We start from the raw sequence: 19174 nt of genomic DNA, 5'->3' as shown, positions 1-19174 counted from the left end.
AAATTATTAAAAGCAAGTAACATTCCATACAGTAAAGTAAAACTTAGCAAAACTAAATTCATTTCAACCACCCAAGAGAAAGAGAGAAAGGCCAACATCCAGAGTAAAAATAACATTAGAAAAGAGGAAACAGAAACCTTTTCCCACTATAAATGCTTATTCTAAAATGTTACTGATTAGATCCTGCCAGGTTTTAAAAAGGCTTTGAATAGTGAGAATGTGAGAATTTGATTTTTTCCAATTTCAAATAGTATATAACATCAGTTACTTGCTGACTTAAAAGAGGTGGATTAGGTTCTTTCAGTTGAGCAAGATAAGTCTACATGCTAGTAGTGAAGTAAAGGCAATTACAGTTTGTTTGTCCTTCTCCACTTCAAGCCCATCTGGGAATACACCAAACACTGCTGTTAATGAATTAATGATTATGACCCCAAGGATGTCTGATAGGCATTTCAAGATTTTGGTCCAGAATGATGTTAGTTTGGTGCACACTCAAAAAATTTGACCCAATGAAGCTGAAGCTCGATTGCAATGTTCACAGGTTCACAGGATGTGCTCAATAAAAGATTTTAAGATGAACAATCGTATGCTTTGCACATGTGGAGCTAGAGTGAATTCTGTGCATGGCTGCCTTCTACTCCTTTTCTTAAATGTTGAGTAAGAGATCCTTTTTCCACTGTAACTCTGGGATCTTTGAAAAGGAGGACCTGATATATTATGGAAATGCTGTCTGAGTTTTCAAGACTGATCAGTATTTCTTCTGGAGTAGAAATAGGTGGGAGGAGAGGAAAACTGGGAAGATTTCATTTAGCGATGTTTATAATTTGGAAATAGTGTAACAATTTTTATTGATGGGAAGCTAAATATGGAGTGTAATTGTTTGTAAGATGTGAAGACATTATCTATATACAAATCTTTAAATGATTTAATCCTGTAAGTTTTAAAAACATTAAAAACTGTGTAGGTTTGTGAGGGTGGAAAAAAGTGGTTGTCATGCAGAGGTGCCACAGATAAAAGCTTCTCTATCTTGAAGTGCTTCCTACATTGGTTCCGTATTCTGAGTAAATGAAGGTCAATTGGGTTGTTAGTATATTGACGATCACTTGTATATACTGGGGTAGAAGGCAAGGAATATAAAGACGTACTGCAGTATTTTATTTCTATTGTGGACCAAGCTTGTGTGTGTTCATCTATTTGTGTCAATGTCCAGGTTTTTATATCTTGCCTATTTGCCACCCAGTAATAAAACTGAAAGTTAGATAGAACCATGCCACCATCTGCTTTAAGTTGTTGTAGATATACATTTTGGATGAATGGATGTTTTGAATTCCAAATAAATGAGGTTATGATTAAATCTAATTTCTTAAAAAATAATTTGTTAATGTATATGGGGATAGTTTGAAATAGAAACAGAAGCTTAGTAAGGATATTCACCTTGAGAGTGTTTATTCTCCCTGCTGAAATAAAATGGAGGGTAGACCATCTATGCACACCTTGCTTAAGTTTTTCCATGCAGACTTGTGATGTTTACCCTAGGTATTTAAACTGATCTGCAATGGTTAAAGGGCTGGTGTCCAATCTAATGTTGTGTGCTATAGAATTCACTGGAAAAAGCACACTTTTATTCAAATTAATTTTGAGCCCAGATATCTTTGAAATTCTGCTAGTGCTGTTAGGGCAGCAGGCACAGAATGTTGTGGGTCTGAGATATATATTGTAACAATTAAGAGTCAAAAACATCACAAATGTTTGGGACAGCCACCGGTATATTGTTTTTTCCCAGCTGCAAAAGAGTTTTAAATCGGAAGCACAATGTACATATCACAGAGTCCAAAACAGAACTGGTTACAATAGTCCAAACTGGAGGCTTTAAAGGCCCGTAGAGGAAATGATGTCAATCAAAATGGCCGGAACCAGAAGTGACATCAGCAAAGGGGCCGGCTTCGGAAGTGACCTCAGCACAGGGGCCGGCTCCGGAAGTGATGTCTTCTGAGACGCCAGGACCTTGCAGGCTTTCCTGGGAAAAGTCTTTAGGGAACAGAGAAAGACAGTCAGTGCACTCCGCTGCCCCCTGATCGGACATTTTATTACAATTATTCAGACCCTTTAGCTGCCTCCTACTCGCACATGTATGACAATATATATAAGGTGAGTCAAAATTATGTTAACACTAACAGTACTGCAATGTATATACTTATATACAATTTTTGTGGACAATTTATGTGCCACATATGGTACATGTGTTGAACATGATGGCGAACAAGTCGAGACATTCCTGTAAATCATCTTGCACATATAAAGTATGTTTTGTGAATAAATTGTTTCCTTGATTCAAATGTTAACATAATTTTGACTCACCCTGTATCTATAGTACCGTATGATCTGCATATTGTGACATTTTCTGTTCAAGTCCTTCTCTGATAATCCCCTTTATCTCAAATGCATTTCGAAAGTGAACAGCCAATGTCTTAATGATGATTTCAAATAGCAGTTGTGACAGGGGACATTCTTGTCTAGTACCACTTTCTAGTTTGAAGTAGTCTGAAATAATGTTAATATAAACTGAAGCTTCTGGACTGGTATTCAGCTGTTTAATCCATGCACATATGTTCGGGCCAAACTCAAATTTGTGCAATGTGTTGAATAGGCAATCCCATTCAATCATATCAAATGCTTTTTCTGCATCCAAAGATAATAAGATCTCAGGAGTGTTAGACTTTACAGGTGAATATATTATACCAGTAACGGCGCACTACCTGATTAACGTGCAATGAATACACTTGACTTGAGCATTCATAGTTTTCATATTCTTTCTCTGTACATTTAGCATTCGTTTGCTCAGAGGTTGATGTCCTTGCTGCTTCCTGAGCAGCTCTTCTTTTCTCCACCCTAGCGTCCTGCTTCCTCTTTTCTTCCGTCGGCATCTTTTCGCATTAAAACTGATTAAGTCAGTTTTGGTACATTTTTCATAATTTTTCACTTAAGCTGGCATGTAAGTCTTCAATCTGCCTCAAGAATGATTTAAGATTCGAAGAGGTAGGGGAAGTGATGGCAAAGGTGGTAGGAAATGAAAACGGCACCCATACACATGTGCAGCATGGCTACCCTGCTGCCCGCTGCTGAGAGTGAATTCTACAATAAAATAAAAATAAAAAGAGGAATAACCTTGGAGGTCAATCATCACCCCAAAAGCGGATATTAGAGATCGTGTAGTATATGTGTACCAAATTTCAGTTCAATAGGTCAAACGGTTTGCGAGCTACAGGTGATTTAAAATTCCGAACAGACAAATGAACAGCCACTGTAGTGTATTAAATATAGAGATTAAACAGGTGAAGAAGATTGGAAGTTAAGTGTCTGCCTTTAATAAATCCGGTTTGGTCTTGTGATATTACCGAAGGAAGCACTTTCTCAATTCTTCTGGCTAGAACTTTGGAGAATATCTTAACATTGTCATTCAGAAATGAGATTGGTCTGTATGATGCACATTGTAAATAAGTCCTTATTTTTCTTAGGAAAGATGGTGATTAATGCTTGGCGAAAAGTTAGAGATAGAATTTTATTTTTGCGTCTATAAATGTTACTAATAAAAGAAGAGCTAACTTAATTGATTTTTAAAATTCAGCAGGGTAGCTGTCAGGACCTGCTGCTTTCCCACTCTGAAATGAGTTTACAGCATCTTGTACTTGTGAGATTGTCAGAGGTTTATGCAATTCCTCTGCACTGAGAGTATCAGGCTGTGGTATCTTTAAAGCATCAAAAGACACATTAGGTAGTGCCTTGTCTTCTTTGAACTGAGTAGAATATAATGACATAGTTGTCTGTAAATGTGTGCATTATATTTTTATGGTCTTTTGAAATATGTCAATGGTCTTATTTGCAACAAAATTAAAGATTTAGAAATTTATTCTAAAGCGGTAATGACCATAGCCACTTTTTAAATAGCAGCATATTCAACAAAATACACTTTTTATTTTCTAAAGTTTTTACATAACCTCAATCACTTGCCACTAATGTGCAGCCTTTTATGGCTTGTTTGTGCTATGGTATGCTTGTTCTGAAATTTTTTTCTGTCTTCCATTGTTGTTGGGGAAAACATATTTAAACCCTTTAGGGATATTTAATTACTAGCAAAATACCCATGTCTCGCACCGGTGAAGTACTGCCTTAAAGTTTTTATTAAGAAGAAAAATAAACCTTTTTAAACTAAGGGAAAATATACCAATAATTATTTGTTAAGGATCTCTTTGTATGCCACGTTGTCAGTTTGGCCCTCCAGTTGTAATATGACCAAGCTGTGCGCTGAGCTTACTCTTGAGTATGCAATGTATAGTTGGCAATGTGAAAAGCAATCTTGCCTCAAATCTCACAGCTTGGATTGCTGCTGTCATAATCGGTTTGAGTTTCATGGTTTGTTTCAATTATGTTAGTATTTGCAGGACTTGTTGTGTTGAAGTGACATTCGGCATCTGTCAAGCGTTGTAAGTATACAGCTGGTTTCATCGATAACTTCGCATCTAGCTTTTGAGAGTTTAAACATTCATAAACATCAAAGTGTCCACTACTCAAATCGTCACCTGTGAATCTAAGATGTTTAAGAGGCATTGGCGGTTCTCCAAACCGAACAGTTCAGCGGCAGCCATCAATTCACATGCAGAACCATAGGTGAAGGGCTTAAGCATTTCACTCTTATAGTGCTCCTGTGTATGATAATTATCTCCTGTACCATCATCAGTCCACATCTTGAACCTGTCCCAGTCATTCAATACATAAGACACAATGTTCCTCCGGTTATCAAGAGTGAGCCTGATATGGTCGTGCAATATGTAACACAGAGAATGGAAAAGGCAGGCGCCATCTCCGGGCATGAAAACCACTCGGTAAGTGACAGTTCTTTGACCGATGGTGATCACCTCGATAGACATGTTAATGGGGGTACGGTTGGAATGATAAAGAAAATGGATACCTGAACAATGTAAACTAAGTCTAACTATAATCGTAATAAACGAACAATAAAACAGTGGAGAAGCCGTGGATTAAATAAAAAGGCTGCAGTTATCAGCAGGGAGACGTAAATACCGTGGTGAAGCAAGTAAGGGAATGAAGAGACCGGAGTGATGGACAGCCTTATATAGGCAGGCAGCCAACAACGTGGGAGGCATGGGGATGGGGGACCCAACACTGCCTCACACGGCGACCGAGCTGCAGGCTATGGATGTATATATGAACGTAAGTAGAATTCAGTTAGCGTTGGGAACCCACGTACCAAATTTCTTGATGATGGGCTCATAGGTAACAAAGACTGTTGGAAAGTTCAATATGGCGGCCGACAGTGGCGTCATACCACCGAAATAAGTACGTACATCGGTTTCGGTTATCTCAGAGAAGCCGTCTACCAAATTTCGTGAAGATGGGGCCATAAATAAGAAAGTTTAACATGGTGGACGTTGTCGACCGTTATCACTGTTACGCGTAGAATTTCTAAATGAAACATGCTTAACTTTTGTAAGTAAGCTGTAAGGAATCAGCCTGTCAAATTTCAGCCTTCTACCGATACAGGAAGTTGGAGAATTAGTGACGTTGGAAAGTTCAATATGGTGGCTGACATTGGTGACAAACCTCCAAAATAAGTAAGTACATCGGTTTCGGTTAGCGCAGGGAAGCCGCCTACCAAATTTCGTGAAGATGGGGCCATAAGAAAGTTCAACATGGTGGATGTTGTCGACTGTTATGACCGTTACGCGTAGAATTTCGAAATGAAAACTGCTTAACTTTTGTAAGTAAGCTGTAAGGAATGAGTCTGCCAAATTTCAGCATTCTACCTACACGGGAAGTTGGAAAATTAGTGATGAGTGAGTCAGTGAGGCCAACAAAGACCATTGGATAGTTCAATATGGCGGCCGACAGTGGCGTCACACCACTGAAATAAGTACATACATCGGTTTCAGTTAGCGCAGGGAAGCTGCCTACCAAATTTTGTGAAGATGGGGCCATAAATAAGAAAGTTTAACATGGTGAACATTGTCGACCGCTATGACCGTTACGTGTAGAATTTCTAAATGAAACCTGCTTAACTTTTGTAAGTAGCCTGTAAGGAATGAGCCTGCCAAATTTCAGCCTTCTACCTACACGTGAAGTTGGAGAATTAGTGATGAGTGAGTCAGTCAGTGAGTCAGTGAGAGCTTTGCGTTTTATTAGTATAGATCGAGAATTTGTTTCTTTTTATTCATATTTTGTTTCAACACAAATTAATCTTGTTAATTTATTTGTGTGGTCTCCTGCAATGCCTTCTTGTTTCTTAATGGCTGCCAGCTGTGTAATACTATTGTCAGTCTGAATGGAATTGCTACTGTTGGGCAACTGGAGGTGTGCAGATTGTGATGTTATTTTCACACTGTAAAGGTCTACTCAATGGACTTCTTTATTGTCCAAGATTACAAACAAAAGACTATACAAATCAACGATTGTTCTGTTTTTTCTTTGCTATTTTTTCTAGAAACATTTTTTGAGAGTGGTTTTCTGAATAAGATTTTTGTTATAACATTTTGGGTTTTGGCATCTTGACTCTTATTTATTTATTTATTTATTTATTTATTTTTTCTTCCATTCACTGCTTTGTACATTTGTTTAATTTTTTCTTCACTTATAAGGAGTTATGAATTGATTTTAAAGCTATGTTAAATACTTATATTTGTTTTCCCTAAAGTACAATGATAGTCCTCCTTTATTGTTTTATTTTTATATATGACAAATGCTGTTGGTTTTTTAATTCTATTTAATGATGAAAACCATGACTGAATTGTAAATGTGCCTCAGCTAGTGGCATATTTTTGGCTTGTTTTCAGTTTAAATAATAACCATTTTTGAGCTGAATTTTTTAGAAAATATTTCCAGTCTGCATATCTTTGCAATATAGGTTGTTTAACTGACAAATCAGTATATACGTAGTATGGAGTTTATTTGTGTTGTATTAAATGAAGTCTCCTTCATGTAATGAAAGAAATGCATTAATGGGAGATTTTTTTTAATTAGTTTGAATACATTATATAGAAATGTCAGAAAGTCTTCATACTTCATTTGTACCCTGTATTGATTTTTTTTAAGATGCCACTGGTAGTATTACTTTCTATGATAGCATATGTCAAAAGTAACAGCCATTATACTGCTGTATGAGTGCAAAATTAAAACCACTCAACTTTCCTCAGCCTAGGCATTTTATCATACAAAAGTTCAAATTAAAATGATATTTTCCTGTTTCAGATAACAAAGTTACAGTTTCTCCCAATTGCTTAAAGACCCCCGTGACCCTGTATTCGGATTCAGCGGGTTAGAAAATGGATGGACGGATACATTATTTAAAGTGGAATATATTGAAAATGATATAAAAATTTTAAAAAATGTCAACAATTTATTATTCTAACTATTAATGACCAGAAATTAATAGGCTAGTGAAGGGAATTTGTTTAATACACTGAGAGAGAATTTTTAAGATGAACTTAAGAGCATATATTCTACAAATAAGCAGGTAACATTCAGCTCCTAAGGTTTGTTTGTGCAGCTGGCAAGATTAGTTTACCCAGATTCTTAGGCCAGAATCTTAACATCAGTGTTCAGAAAGAAATATAGCCCATAGGATATGGATTCTCTACAATGATATATGTTTAGCATAATATCTTGGGTTGGAGATTTTCGTCTTTGATGTTGATGAACATGGAAGGTTGTCATGGCCTGTACTTTATAGATTCAGGATTTTGCAGTGAGTTAAAGATTTATCCAGTACATATATACATTATTCCCAGAGTTGCAGTGTTTCTATGTTATTTTGTGCTTCAGTTTCATAATACATTTTTAACACAAGAACCACCATGCGTTTTTATTTTACAAAACTATAACCACCAAGTCTATGCCAAGTGGGGTTTGAATCCTCTTGTTCTCACTGATGACTCAACAGCTCAGCATCCTGTTAATGCATCCCTACTGCCCTATCCCCAAAAGCCACAGATAGCCTAATATAGCTTGACTGAAAGTAAAAATAAATCATTTTTTTAACTTACAGCATACTTATTTGGTTTGTATATATTTTCTTTCTAAATGTTAGCATACATTGTCAATCAATCAAAAAAAAGAAAATTAAAAAATCTCCAGAGCTTCATAGCCAAGGGGCAGAAAACTGCCTCAGTATTTATTAGTGAAAAACAAAGCAACACATGGTAGTCACATGGGTACTTAAAGTAATACATGAAGTAGAAACAAATTTAAATAGTTTTGTTTTGTTGTGTGTGCATATACCCAGTTTTTCACTGCTTCATTCACCTGGGAGCGAAGTGACATGAGCTCCAACTTGGCATAAAGCTACTTCATTATTTAATCGCAAAAAACACCTTTAAATTTGCTGGACACATACAATATTATATTTATTCAAAACAGTATTTTTATATAAACAATAAACATTTTACAAAATGACAGTATTAACTTGCATGTTTCACAGATCATACAGGTATTATGGCAGGCAACATCATGGCAAAGCAACAGGGGCGTGGTGCTGCTTAAACATAAAGAATGACTGCAGTTGCCTGCTATATACTAACTGTGTAAGCAGCACGGGATCCTAGGAAGTATTGAAATCGTCAGAACTACTCGGAGCATCTCTCTGCTATGATGGTTCATGTTGCTTACGTGCTCGCATCGTTTGTGCATTAGCAGCTAAGCGACTGTCTTTCTGAGGAGGTATCCTTTTGCCAGTGTATTGGCCTCGCTTGCATATCCTCGGAGCTTGAGCCCTCACCCCGACTCTCCATCTCACTTCCGGGCCGGACAGACACACACACTTACGCACGTTTAATTTCAGAAGCAACAGGGGTGCGGTGGTGCGCAAACATAAAGAATGCTGGCAGTCACCTCCATTTCGCCCTCTGGTGGTTGTTACAAGTGTCAACTGAATGATAACATGCATACAAGACCGTAAGATCACCCCTCACCCTTCCCAGAAGGGGGTGGGTTAGGGCTGATTTCACCCTACAGTATTTTTAGTCGACCATTAATAAATATGTGTACCAAATTTCATGAAAATCGCTCCAGCCGTTTGGACATAATGCTGGAACATACATACACACATTGACTTTTATTTATATATATATATATATATATATATATATATATATATATATATATATATATATATATATATATATCTATATATATAGATGTGCAGTCAATGTCAGGTGTCTTGGTTCTGTGAAAACTTTGTGAGTGACCTGGGGTCCACTTTCTGTGCTCTTCATCCATGGTTTGATTACTCCATCCACCATGTGATGCTTCGCATGTTCTCTGTTCCCCATACTAAATTCATGTTAGTTGTCCTCAGTGTGTGAAAAAATATTTTGATATCATTTCAAATGATTTTGTAGCTTTTTTATCTATATAAAATAATTGGACCACTGACAGTTTTCAGATTTGTTTTTTCTATATCAAATGTAGTGAAACAATGTGTATGATTGTAAGAGGGGGGATTTTTAGTTGATTTTTTGCAGTTATGTGCTAAAGTCAGATTGCAATATACATCAGGGAAACAGTGTTCAGTAGTAATGTTGATAATAGCAGCTGAGAAGATATGTTGAGGTAAAAATGACATGGAAATGCAATCAGGTGCAAGTTGGATGAGAGAGACAGCAGTTCACACCTGGGTACCAATGTTCAATGCCATTGCTTGTGCTTGTAGTAGGGGTCTTTCTTATTAAAAAAATACAAAAATATAATGATTCACATTTTCTGTATAAAGTTTCACTGTTATAACAACCTGTGCATTTAAAGTGCAGCAATTTAGGAAAAGTCAACGAAGGACATGATTGTAACATGCCTGTTGATAAAGTAAAGTTTTTAAAACACAACTCTGATTGGTGTTGGAATAACAACACATTTTAGTGAGGTACATTTCTTTTACTCTTGAATCATAAATGGTAACTTTCATACAATGTGACAAACATACTGGTTGTTTTTATATATCTTTCATCTTGTTTCTAGGGATAGAACTATGCTGTCATGTTATTGTTCACAAGCATTGTTCTTATTGGTAATTCATAACCTGCAGTTTTGAAACTTTTTCATTTTTGTCCTTCTTAATTTGATTTCAACCTCATAACTATATGCAGCTATGCCCATTACTCATAAATCAGTTAAACTCTTAATTGTGCATAAGACTTTTTTTTCATTATTATGCTATTTTTTTGGTTAAAGCTCATGAGTTGACATTGTCTTGTGAATGGGTAATGCTGTGGGAAGTAAGGATATTCATTTTTCCCGAGACATCATAGATCTACAGTTGAGTGGGTTATAGCTTTACCTCATACATCAGTGTTAATGTTCCTGATAGAGCATGTTTTTTTTCCATTTATTGTTTATTTCAAAAATAATAGTATTAAATACTTGTGTATGGGAGGAAAACAAATAAATAAAGTTGCCTTAATGGATAGAATATTTCATCTGATTTCATCTCAGTTTCTCTAGCTGGAGGCAAATTGGATGAGATATGTTTTATCTATTTGTTTATATATTTGTACAGCTTATATGTTTCATTGTTTATTCAAATCCAATTAAATCTTCATGCCTGGCTTTTATTTAATTGCAATATTTGTTGGCTACCTCTTAGAAATTGCCAAGATTGCAGTGTTTTTATGCTTTTAGAGTTTAGATCCTTTCACTGCCAGATTTCTTAAATGCTGTATGTAAATTTGCTTGTTCTGAATTACTGTATTCTCTGCTAGTTACATGCCCTTTATCACCCATGATCATTACCATGACTTTGGTGAAGGTGGAATCTGGCCAGTTGACATCTATTGAGGAACTCCATTTTTATTTTTAGTAATGTGGAACTGTAAAGGAATTAACACCTCAAAAAATAAAACGAGATGTGTATGAAGTTAAATATGAGAAGTTGTTTGTCTTTTTGCCAAATGTTTGTTCCTGTTTGTATTCTGATAAGGTAGATAGTAGACCTTGGCATTTCTACACATTTTCGTGTTTTTTACAACCATTTATTATGAATGACTTGTGAAAAAACTATAGCAACATAAATGTACTATATGGAAGAGAATGAAGTTCCTAATATGCAATAGCATTAAATGGACTGTCGGTTTCATTCAGGGTCTTTCTGGCTGTATGGAATTACACAAAAGTACATTTTGAACTACAGTATGCATTGTTTGTGTTCATAGAAAGATTTTTGGGAGCAGTAGTTTTCATGCAATATGAATTGTTATGAAATGTCAAGATTGTTTTCAAACTCCATCATACTTTTTTTTTTGTCCTTGCAATTCCATCCAGTACAATTATCTAACCAGACTTAACAGGCAGAAATCATGTCATTTTTTATAAGTGGAATAAGATGGTGACTTTTTTCTCCAAACTTTTATGATTTAAAATATACAATATAAGGTAATTCCTGGCTAAACTTCTGCCTTTTAATTTAAAGCTAAATCTGAAAATATTAAAGAGACATATACAGTCATATGGTACATAAATACATTCTAAAATGTACTTAATCCAGTTTAGGGTCTAAGGAGATTGGGAACAGGTCGGAAAAAATGCTAAACACTACAACACTTTATCGCAGGGCCCACCGATTAGAACATGTAATGTTAAAATCACTTAGGGCTAACTTTGAATTACCAGTTAACCTAATGTGCATGCGTTTATGGTAGTGGGGTGGAAACTAAGATCCCCAGAGGAAAAGTTGCACAGACATGTGGTGAACATGGAAACTCCACTCAGACAACAATCAGGTGTAGGTGAGAGACAGCAACGCTAACCACTTCACAATGGACTTCCCAATTAGGTGATATGGCAGTTGTTAAATTTTGAAACCCTCCCTGTATACTAAATCACAAAATGTGTGTCAGCTTTATTCACTAGCTAATATGTTAGCTTTCTAATGTTTGAGGGAAATAAATGAGAATGCTCAGTGATGTATTAGTATCCTTTCAACATTCATTTTTATGTCCTGTAATTGATTCTGCAGGGAAAGACTTCACCTACTGTAAACCTGTACTGGCATAAGTACATTTGGAAAACTGATGGACCAGTTTCAAAATTTAAAACTTTAAAATACAGTCATGCAATGATAGGCAGCTAATGCACTATTAGAAAAAAGGTATAGTTTAAAACACAGACTGTCTTAACACTGTACATTACAATGTGTTCCAGGAAGCTAAATTTTAATGTTTATTAGTGCATCATTTTTTGCCCCAATTTTAAGTAATACATTGCTTAAATGTGTGGCAAACTGTTCACTTTATAGATAAAATTCATCTACCAACCATACTTGTTATGTATGTACAGTAGGTATCTGTGTAGAAATAGGAAATAGAGAAAGTAATCATAATTATCAATGCACAGATATACCTTTCAACAGTATGCATGTGTACTTCATCAAATCCCATTTATTCATGCATATATTTGTTCATTTGAATTCAGAATCCATTTTTTGCAGTACATAGTTACAGGGCGATGGAGCCTTTCCTGAACTGATCTGGGAACCCTCACTCACATAGTCGCTCTCAATTACAGAGGGCAAGTCTAAAATTGAACAACCTTACTTGTACGTCTTTGGAATGCAGGGGAAAACTATTTCAACTGATTAAAAATACCCTCAAAGATGGAGGGAAAATATGAAAACTCTATACATGAAGTATAACTGTGTATTAAGGTAATAGTACCTTTTAAACAGGAGAAAATGTAGGGTTGTATAGTCAGTTCTTGCCCTAATAGATAGCACAATAAATGTGTCACTGCCAATTTAATTGCTTTTCTCTCCACAGCTACATATTCTGTTTCTTGGTCCAACAGTTTCTGGCTAATGTATATTACAAGGTGTTCCTCTCTGGGAATGATCTGGCTTAGTACTGTTCCCAGACCTATGGTGGACATATCAGTCAGGAGAATAAACTAAGAGGACTTACTTATCCTGACCTTCTATAAATAATAGGTTTAATTTAGACTGACATAAAATCCCTAAGGATTAATGTGTAAGGACAGCATCATTTAAAGAGTTTAAGACAGGAATAAGGTGGTGTAACTGTGCTTATAGGGACCAAAAAAGACAAAATTATTGTCATATTGTCAGTATAGGTGGCACCATGAGCATTGTGGATTCTAAGCAGTCTGACCAGCAGATGTGATAACACAGGTGGGGCCCCAAGAAGCCAAAATGGAAGAAAGAAGTACTGAAAGTGCCTAATTGGGGTACTATAATATAGGTTTCACTTTTGCTGAGTCAGTCAGGGGAATTTGGATGTAGTAATCTTTTTGTCATGTCTATATTACTTATTAACACTAGAATTACCAGAGCCTACAAAAAAACTTGTAGATTTGTCCCACTTTAAATCGCTTCTCACCTCTCAATCAGCGTCTTTTGTCCTGTAAATGTGTTGATAAGCAGCAAGCAGCCTGCTATCACATCCCCCACCGCCACACAGTTTTCTCATCTCAAGTCTGTTTACCTGCACGTCAGTTGCTTAGAGTTGTATAGAGTGAGGAGTCAAGCAAAATGACACTTTTTATAAATACCGTATCGTTATTTGGAACACATGCATGTCAACAACATTCTATGTAAACACATTGTTTAAACAGAAACATTTTTCATGTTTTAGTAATAATTGACAAAATGTAGAAATGAAGTGTATAATGTGTGAAACCTGAAGTCCCTGAACTAGCTAGCGCTGCGACACTGTGTCCTCACATGTTTAAATATTAACAATATAGATTATTTAAATGATGTTAAAATTTTATCGGTATAATGTAATAAACATATTTTGCTGCATTTCATCTTAAAAATGATATCACCATCATATGTAAATATGTGTTTTATAAAGTGGCTCAGGTTGTGCAATATTATAACTGTATTGCAAGTTTACAGTGAGGTGATTGTACTAATACGTACAAACAGTTCTACAAGGACTGATGGACTGATTGAGTGTGTTTATAGTTCTTGGGATGAAACTGTTTATGAACCGCGATGTCCCTAAAGGAAAGGCTCCGAAGCGTTTGCCGTATGAGAGCAGTTCAATAGACAGTGCACATGGCTGAGGTAGTGTGTGCTTGATGCTGTATACCAATAATTCTCTTTCCAATCAGCTTCTGTAGAGCTGTGATTCCACACTCAGTGGGATAAATAGTCTGAGTGGTGCATTGAGAGGAACAAACGCTAAAGCAGCTATGGTATTTGGAATAGTTTGGCCATTCTGTGGACCATTATATTGTTACAGGTTAATTACAATCAAATGCGTTAAACTAATAAACAATATGTGGTTAATTTTAGTGTATTTATAAAGCCGAGTCAGAGATGTGCATCTAAAAAAGAAAGGGAAACCACACTGGGTGCAGCCAGTTTGCAAAACCGAGCGGAAAACTTGCGTACGCCAGGGTTTGAGCTAGCATGAAAATGTGCGTTGCTTTACACCAAATTTAGGTTTTATACATCACGATTTGAGTGTGGTAACGGGCATATGCAATATTTTTTGTGCGTACGCACCGTTTATACATGAAGTTTAAGGCTTTTATATCTTTTATTACTATAATTTGATGTCACTTTGGGGAGGTGTGTCATTGGCGCTGTGTTCACCAAAACCAGCCAGAAGATTTCCCTCAGTGATGTTTATATAAACCCAGATTTGTTTGCATGATTTTCCAATATATTTCTAGTTATTTTCTTCCTTGACTATGAATATACACATTCAACAGTAAAATATTCAGTTCCACTTTAAAGTAAGAATGTATTCTTGAGGTACTATCCAACTAACTGTATTTGTGCTGGCACCATAAACTTTATTGTTGTGCAACATTGTGAATTTTAATTACCACTAGTTTTGTGAAATTAATTTCCAGTATGCAGCTGTCTTTGGCTTGAACCTCACAAACCTTCAACTAGAAAATTCTTTTTTAATTTAATTTAATTTAAACTACATGTAAAAGAACTCTGAAATGCTTGTATTACCATTTGTATTCCGTTGTCTTCTTTTCAACTCTATATGTACAGTATGCTTTTTGTGTATTATTTTTTTGTACAGCATGAAAGAACAGGCTTGCTGTTTCTATATACTAATATAATATCTTGTGATTGATTGATTGATTGATAGTTAGATGTACTTTATTTGTCCCCAAGGGGAAATTGGCTATTTTTACATTTATTAAAACTTTTATTTTTTAATATTACAAGTTATGATAACACTAGACTTTAATTAATTGGTAGAAGTTGTAGGTATACATCCATGTGCTTCAAAGTCTGGGCCATGGTTAGCTAGAATAGTTTGAAAAAAAAAACACGTTTATTCATTGCTTTCATTTATTAGTTTCACATCATTTACCTTCCTTTCTATTTTCTTTTGATAGAAATCTTGGAAAATCTGGACTGAGAGTGTCTTGCCTTGGACTTGGTGAGTAGATATTGAACATACCCATTTTATGATTTCCAGCAAAGAATCTGTTCCTGATAAAATGCAATTTGGAACGGCATCATTCACAAAAACACAGATGAATTTGATGTATACATATGTACCACATAGCATGTTTAGCCAGTATGTGTATCTGTTTTAAAGTAACAGTTCTCATCTTCCCTACTTCCTTTCTTCCCTTCCTTCTTAATTTAAATATTTCACTCATGTTACCCCTTTCCTTAAGCAGAAAGGACCTAACTACTTCAACCTGCCGCCATATCTTTTTTACCCTGTAATCCTACAATAAATCTAACCGTTCATCTTTGTGCCTTCTTTAGCACAGGCATGTTCTTCTTGTAATATGGAATCCGCACCTGCATGTTTGTTGCTTCTAAAGCATCAAATAACTCAAGTGTAACGCATTTTTTTAACTGATGCTTCAATCAATTGGCTGTTGATTTTTCCCTCCAAATTACTGAAAGTCTTGAAATTGGCCAGTCACAAAAAAAGATTATTTTCTATGCATTATGATCGTCAACTTGTAGTTCTCCAATAGGATAGTATTAACAACACCTGAGAAACTGCACATGTAATTTGGTTGCCAGAAAGTGGCTTGTGAAAAGAGAGGAGCTGCACAGAGTTTAGGAGAGAGAAAAAGAAGACAGAAATATTCACTTTCACATTAAAGAAACTGGAGTAATACATTGAGACCCAGGAGTTTAAGAGTTTATTTGATGAAAGAAGAGAAAAGACAAATGAATATGTTTTCCAACTGAATGTAGAGAATTTAGACCCATAAACCTACACCTGACAAAAAAAAGAACAGTCACAAAAAGCAATTCCATTGAAATTAAAAGAGAAGCTGGATTAATGAGGTCAGAGATTTTCATTTTGACCTTTAATTAAAACAGACTGTCCTTGTATACAGTAGGTGTGGACATCGAGCAAGCTTCTGTTTAGTATAATAAACTTGTTAAGCCTGTTAGCTGTAACTATTCTTGGCAAATACCTCATGATTATATTATTTTGCTAGAATTGTGGGGAAAACCTTTTTCTGTTGGTGTAACTTTTTTTTTGTAAGTGTTATGCATTTTTCAGATGATTTTGCATTATTCATAAATGCTTTGCATATGTATTTATCCTAAGTGATTTTATGTATTTTAATAAAAAATATCTGATGCTCACTGAACAGTAAGTCTACAATATTTAATTTTGTTAATGAAAAATGAAGAAATAATTAATATAGTGTACAGCTTATTTTAATGGGCAAAATCCCAATGGTAATAATTTAACTTGTAACAATAAGTTTATACATGTCTAATTGTGCAAGAGCTTAGTATTAAAAATGTTGAATGATGAGTCAGTCTTGAAATTTGATTATTCTAAGAACGTGGAATCGGTGTTCAGTATTGAAGCATCCATACCTTTTACTGTGTATATAATGTGCTATGTAATGCAACATCCTGCCCATGGAAAGACTCCTAGGATGCTAGGAGCACTTGAATAAATGGATGAAAAGATTCTGTCTTCCAATGTATCTAACTCAGCACAGATTCTACTGTAGAATGCTCAGGGAAGGTGGGTGACCAGTTTGCCTGGGTGTCCAAGACTGTGACTGATTCTGTCTTTGACTTTGTCTGTTATAACTGATCTACAACCAGCCAAGGTTAATTTTCTTCGGGAAGTTTTTGTTTTCCTGTCCTCCATTATCAACTGGAATTAATTCAACAACTAGTGAATATTGATGGGCCCCATTGATGTTAATTAGTTTAGAACTACTTTGTTTTCCTAATAGTTTAAACAAGTCTACGTGTATATGTGTATTCATTATATAATTAGTGTTTGTAAAAGTAGTATTTTCATCTACCTGCGAACTTGTCACAGTTCTCTGTGCCTTCACTCAGTAAAGAGTACCATTGTATACAAAAATAAATTGAATTAACCTTTTTATTAGTTTTATAAACTCTTTATTTGGGCACACTTTTGAGAACCCAAGAACTCCCATGTTTTTGAAAAAGCGCAATTACCTCTTTAGCTGACTCCCTCATACATTGTAAATTTGTATATATTATTTATATATTATATATGTGGTAAATTATTGTTTTATGGATCAGTTTTGTCGAGGTCAAATTGCATTGGTACAAGTAAGGAACATGTGTAGTTCAGCAGACCCATAAAATTAGAAAGACGCACTGAAATTTGTGAAAACTGACATGCCAGTATGGGAAAGGCTTAAAAAAGTCAAGAATAAACATAAAACGTGGACATTAGTGCAAGGACACCTGTCTGACATAGGAGGAAACGGTAGAGTTAACCAAGGTATAGTAAAGGGAGAGAAATCCTAGAGGGTATGGCAGATAGGCAGATTAAGCATGTGGTTCCAGGTTGGAAGCTGTGACACAATGTTACCAATTTAAAAATAAAGCCTGACAACTGGCCAGTCATAATTAACTAACCTATTAGGTAGCAGCACAAGATCCACAAGTGGAAGAAGTAATACCATGTTCCTTTTTTAAGGAGGGAGCTCAGATGCTGCCTAAGAGATGTGACCTTTAATGGACTTCTGACTACTGAATTGGGGCAGGATAAAAAGGCCAGGGTTGTATGGGGTTGTGGGGGGTGAGGGGCATCTCTCCTATTAGAGAGTAGGCCTGAGCCGACAGATAATTAATCTATACTAATAAAAGGCAAAGCCCTCACTGACTCACTCACTCACTTACTCACTGACTCACTCACTCAATCATCACTAATTCTCCAACTTCCCGTTGTAGGTAGAAGGCTGAAATTTGGCAGGCTCATTTCTTACAGCTTACTTACAAAAGTTGGGCAGGTTTCATTTCGAAATTCTACGCGTAATGGTCATAACTGAAACCTATTTTTCTCCATATACTGTAATGGACGTTAGCTCGATGGCCGTTGGGGGGCGGAGCAACGTGTGACATCATCACGCCTCCCACATAATCACGTGAACTGACTGTGACCGCAGTATGTAGAAAACAAGGAAGAGCTCCAAAAAGCACTGAAAAAACATGCATTATACAATTGAGAAGGCAGTGAAACAATAAGAAGCAAGCGAGTGACACATACAAGCATATTAATAAGTGCAGCTACAGCGGAAACAAAGCATGGTGTAAACCGTAAGTTTAAATTAAGTTTATAGACACGCTTCCACTGCCGTTTGTCATGCACAGTGATGCATACAAGCATATTCATGACTGCAGCTAATTCGGAAACAAAGCACGGTGTAAACCTAAAGTTTAAATTAAGTTCATAGACAGGCTGCCGCTGGCGTTTGTCATGCCCACGACTAATGCTGGATACAAGTTTAATGCGAGGATGCAGGGTATAAACAAGAGTTTTGATCACTTTGTAACTAAGTTAAAATTGCTGGTGAAGGGCTGTGTTTATGCAAATTCCGAGAGACTGTGTTTGTGGGGGGATTGATAGTTGATGCGGTTGGGGGAGTGACGTCATCATCTCCCCTCCCATTCACCTCATTTCGCTCTGAGCTGAGCTCCGCAGCTAACGCGGTCTTGCGGAAGCAACTTTGTGACGCTGCCACCAAATACTCACAGAAAAATCCACAAGTTAATACACACGCTGTCTCTAGAGTTTCTCCACACTCTGAATCCTCCAGGCATTACTTACAAAAGGTTACATTGACAATCATGTTACGTTATTTTTAAATTTTTTCCTTTTCTTAGCACAAGCACAACTGAGAAGCTTCGATGCATGTGCTCCATAACGCG

The 19174-nt window shown here is 36.1% G+C and overlaps 1 protein-coding gene across 8 annotated transcripts in view; it reads left to right on the top strand.

Moving 5' to 3' along the window:
* kcnab2a (potassium voltage-gated channel, shaker-related subfamily, beta member 2 a) overlaps positions 1 to 19174 on the top strand; it is a 363257-nt gene that overhangs the window by 261381 nt on the left and 82702 nt on the right. For all 8 annotated transcript variants that reach the window (XM_039756178.1, XM_039756173.1, XM_039756179.1 and 5 more), the window contains one exon: positions 15382 to 15425. In XM_039756178.1, the coding sequence (XP_039612112.1) occupies positions 15382 to 15425 (44 nt within the window). The remainder of the gene's footprint in view (positions 1 to 15381; positions 15426 to 19174) is intronic.

This window comes from Polypterus senegalus, chromosome 6 (genome assembly GCF_016835505.1).
Source record: "Polypterus senegalus isolate Bchr_013 chromosome 6, ASM1683550v1, whole genome shotgun sequence".
NCBI lineage: Eukaryota > Metazoa > Chordata > Cladistia > Polypteriformes > Polypteridae > Polypterus > Polypterus senegalus.
This window is presented reverse-complemented; position numbering and strand designations above follow the sequence as displayed.